Source organism: Engystomops pustulosus, chromosome 11 (genome assembly GCF_040894005.1).
Source record: "Engystomops pustulosus chromosome 11, aEngPut4.maternal, whole genome shotgun sequence".
NCBI lineage: Eukaryota > Metazoa > Chordata > Amphibia > Anura > Leptodactylidae > Engystomops > Engystomops pustulosus.
Window position 1 is genome coordinate 57,248,228 of NC_092421.1, and position 4,512 is coordinate 57,252,739.

A 4,512-nucleotide genomic window follows, 5' to 3' on the forward strand; every position below is an offset into this window, starting at 1 on the left:
GACTGTTAGCTTGGATGGATTTGCGAAAGACTGGTTCTTGAAGAGGTAAATATCTATTTAAAATAGAATTTATTTATTTATTATATCTATCCCATGAATGCACATTTATTTTACATGGGTTTTAGATTTCTGATTTAATCCATCTGCTCAGGGAGACTTGGAGTTGTTATTTTTAAACTCAACCCAACACAGCGCTTGTGTAGAAACTGTTGGTAAGCAAATTTATACAGGTTTTAAAATATTCTAAAATGTTATTTCTGACATCATTTTTATATTTCCGATAACAAAATTGTATCTTTGGTTCAATTTTGGTAAAGCATATTGTAATTTTACTGATACAATTTTGGGGTATAGATAATTTTTTGACTTTCTATTTTTCTTGGGATTAAAATTTGCTCAAATCTTTTTTTGTACTGTTACAGAATTGTAAGCATTATCAGCACAAAGCGCAGGTCTTAATATATGGACCCCATGGAGAGCATTTGTTAATGCTGAAGTATCGAACACCAGTCTTAATTCAGGTGCCGGATAGATTAAGAGGCTCTGATCTCTTAATATATCTGGAGGTATGAATAGGCAAAAACCTGTAGCCCTCGTTGTGGACGCAAAGCTCTAGGGCAGTGGTGGCGAACCTATGGCACGGGTGCCAGAGGTGGCACTCGGAGCCATTTCTGTGGGCACTGAGACCATCACCCCAGGACAGAGTTCACCAAATAGGACCAAATCCACCAAGTCCCAGGCATCTTAAGAGATACTGCTCTCAGTGCTATATTAAAGCAACACTTCATTAGCTGTTAGGAACTGCGGGAAAAGTGAGAAGGTGTTGACAGAACTGCAATGTATTTGAAGGTCATCCTGCTGGACCAACCATTTTTCCTCTACAGAGAGACCCTGAAGAGAAGCTACAACAAGAGTCTGAATTTGCTCTCCTTCTTTCAACCGTATTTGTTGCCTCAGGGGGGCGATACAATTGAAAGATGTGGAAGAACAGGTATCAATAAGTTACTGCTTAAAATGCCATGTTGGCACTTCACAGGAAAATAAGTGGATTTTGGTTGTAGTTTGGGCACTCGGTCTCCAAAAAGTTTGCCATCACTGCTCTAGGGTATTTGCTGTTATACTGTTTCTTTTGGAGTAAAAAAAAATTGATCAAGATTTTTTCACCACTTGCGCTGGATCGTAATTCTTGCTGGATTTTCCCAGGATCTTCCTGCCCAATGGTGTTCAGGGTGGAAAACTGAAAAAAAAATGGCCGAAATGGATCTTTTTACATCTGATCGACAAGGCATGTTCCCCCATTATAGTAGTGCCAATAGTACATGTACATACAGCCTACTTACAATTTTATGACAAGTAACATAAACAGTTCTGTGTTTATCGATTTGGGAAACAAATAACATTGATAAAAATATCAAAATAAAGTTACAATAAAAGTAATTAAATTTGCCTGTTAGGTTGGTCCCAAAACTATGCAAAATATTGCATTTTATTAAAAGTTAATTACAAATCAATGACATTAAAATCAGTTACCATTTACATTTTTTGAGTTTATTTTAGTATGTCATAGACTTTTTATTGAATGTTTTCGAAGTTTTAAAAGTCTTTTAGAAATAAAGACATTTCTCTACTCCTTTGTATTCTTTATAGAACCTTTATAGAATCTCTTTGATTGCACATCTGTGAAAATGTTATGTAATACCGCTATAGGCTGAAAATGGTAGAAATTCAAAGATTAAAAATAGACGCCTAAAATGTTTGGTTTTTTTAAATAAAGAATTATGTTTTGTTTATATTGAAGAACATGGAAGAATTGACAGCAACAAATACGTCACATACAATACAATTCACAATTCTATGTTTCTCTGATCTTCCTCACCTCCAACTTCCTTTTTTCATAATATTTTTAACTATCTACCTTAATATTATTTTTGGAAACACTGCCGTTTTTTTAACAATTGTCTTTGATTCTCATCTTCACACTCCAATGTATATATTTTTGAGTAATCTCTCAGTTCTGGATATCTCTTATACGTCAACAATTCTACCCAACCTTATTTTTATGCTTTCTACTAAACACAAGATCATTTCACGAATTCAGTGTTTTACACAGTTATTTTTTTTCCTCGGCTTTACGTGTACAGAAATGACCCTCCTTGCAGTTATGGCCTATGACCGCTATGTGGCTATTTGCCATCCACTACATTATACCCTAATGATGAGTCCAAGTACCTGCCTAGTTATGCTCATTGTTATTTGGATGGTTACATTTCTAGAACCGATTTCATTCACAGTTTTAGTTTCCCAATTGTATTTTTGTTCAACTAACGAAATTGATCATTTTTTTTGTGATCTTAATCCATTGTTGAAGCTTTCTTGTAGCGATACCACCCATGTAAACATGATTTCATATATTTTAGGTGTGCTGGTGGGCATGGGTACATTTGGGTTGACATCAGTTTCTTATGTTTATATTGTAAATAATATCATGAATATTCAATCTGTGGCTGGAAGGCATAAAACATTCTCTACCTGTGTGTCCCATCTCACTTCTGTACTTCTATTTTATGGAACTACCCTGTCTCTGTATATGAGACCCACATCAATGTATTCTCCAAAACAGGACAAGTTTTATTCCTTGTTGTATGTTATTTTAATCCCATTGCTTAATCCAATTATTTACACTTTAAAGAACAAGCAATTTAAAGATGCTTTTCAAAAAAATTCTATCCGATTTTTGTATTTTCTCTCAAGGGTCAGTAACCACAGGTTGAACATTATTTGACCTCGCCCCCTCCCAACTTGACAAATGTAAATGTATGTAATGTATTCTTCCAATCTTTTACCTTGGACACCAGAGGTTAATTGCATAAACTTCGAAAAATAACCAACACCTTTGCCCCTATGTCTGATGTAACTGAATAATTTCAGTGCATCAATAGAGGTGGATAACATTGTAACAATGTTGAACATGCAAACTGCATATGTATTGTTAAATATTGATAAAACTAGATAGGAGATCAATAGTTGGAGGATGTGAGATGTAAGTACAGACAGTCCCCGAGTTACGCACAAGATAGGTTCCATAGGTTTGTTCTTAAGTTGAATTTGTATGTAAGTGGCAACTGTATATTTTATAATTGTAGCTCCAGACAAAGAAAAAAAATTTGCCTCAGTGACAATTGGAGTTTCAAATTTGTTTCCTGTAATTGGACCAAGGATTATCAATAAAGCTTCATTACAGACACCTTACAGCTGATCATTGCAGTCTGGGACTATAATAAAGCATCCAGAGAGCTTCACCAGAGATCACAGTGGGCAGAGAGGTCCGTCTTTAACTAGGGGTCGTCTGTAAGTCAGGTGTACTTAAGTAGGGGACCGCCTGTATAAGGGTTTTCTCTACTTTATTGGGCATGGCCTAGAGCAGTGGTGGCGAACCTTTTAGAGACTGAGTGCCCAAATTGCAAACCAAAGTCAACATATCTATCACAAAGTGCCAACACAGGAATTTAGCCCAATATTGCCATCAATATCACTATACAAGGGCCAAATAATACTGGTACATGATGACCATCACCATTACAACAATATAAATACCACAATACTGATAATAAAGACTACTATACAAATAATATGATAAAATAATATAACTAACCTAGAGCAAACAGTGATTCATTTTACCGCTACACAGGAATAAATAATACAGTGATAAATATTACAACCATACAGAGATAAATAATACCACTGATGAATATTGCAGCCATACATATAGGGATTAAAATTACAGCTATACACACAGGGATAAATATTACTGTCATATATACAGGGATACATATTACCGCTATACATACACAGGGATAAATATTAAAATCATACATACAGGGATAAATATTACTGTCATATATACAAGGATACACGTTACGGCCATATATATACATATAAAAAAAACAGCTCTGGGAAATATTGGCGAGGTCGCGTATCAGAACCACGCTTATTGTCATTGTTTACTTTTGGCCACTGTCTAATCGGTGATCTCTGCTGGATTGCCCAGGAAAGTGGTGGAGTGACTATAGGTTTTTTAATTATTTTATATGAAATTCTAATACAAGTATGAATAAGCTTCCACCAGCCAGTGTTGTTGTGGGCATAACTGCTGTCTGCAGATAAGGAAACTACAATTCCCAGCAGATCCATAGGTCCCTAAGGGCATGTTGGGAGTTGTAGATACACACAGGAAAAGAGGAATAGTAACTAGCTATGGAGTGTCAGTCCTCACCTTTATAATCCCCTGCCACTCTCTGTAGTTTCTGGAGGAGGGTGGATGCCAGGGAGGCTGCTGCTAGTAGGATGAGGGGGCAGGGCGCAGCACTGAGGCAGAGCGTGCACTTACCCCACTGCTGCTGGAGAAAATCACTGTCAGTGCTGCTCTGGGAGCAGATATTTAGCGTCACAGGAGCAGCACTGACACCTGTAGCAATGATTTGATGGGCAGGCATGCTGAGCAGGGAAGGAAGG

The 4,512-nt window shown here is 36.6% G+C and overlaps 1 protein-coding gene across 1 annotated transcript; it reads left to right on the forward strand.

The window, feature by feature from the left end:
• Positions 1-1,801: 1,801 nt before the first annotated feature.
• Positions 1,802-2,782, forward strand: LOC140105452 (olfactory receptor 5AR1-like). Its single transcript, XM_072129408.1, has one exon. The coding sequence runs from the start codon at positions 1,802-1,804 to the stop codon at positions 2,780-2,782; it is 981 nt and encodes a 326-aa protein (XP_071985509.1).
• The last annotated feature ends 1,730 nt before the right edge of the window (positions 2,783-4,512 follow it).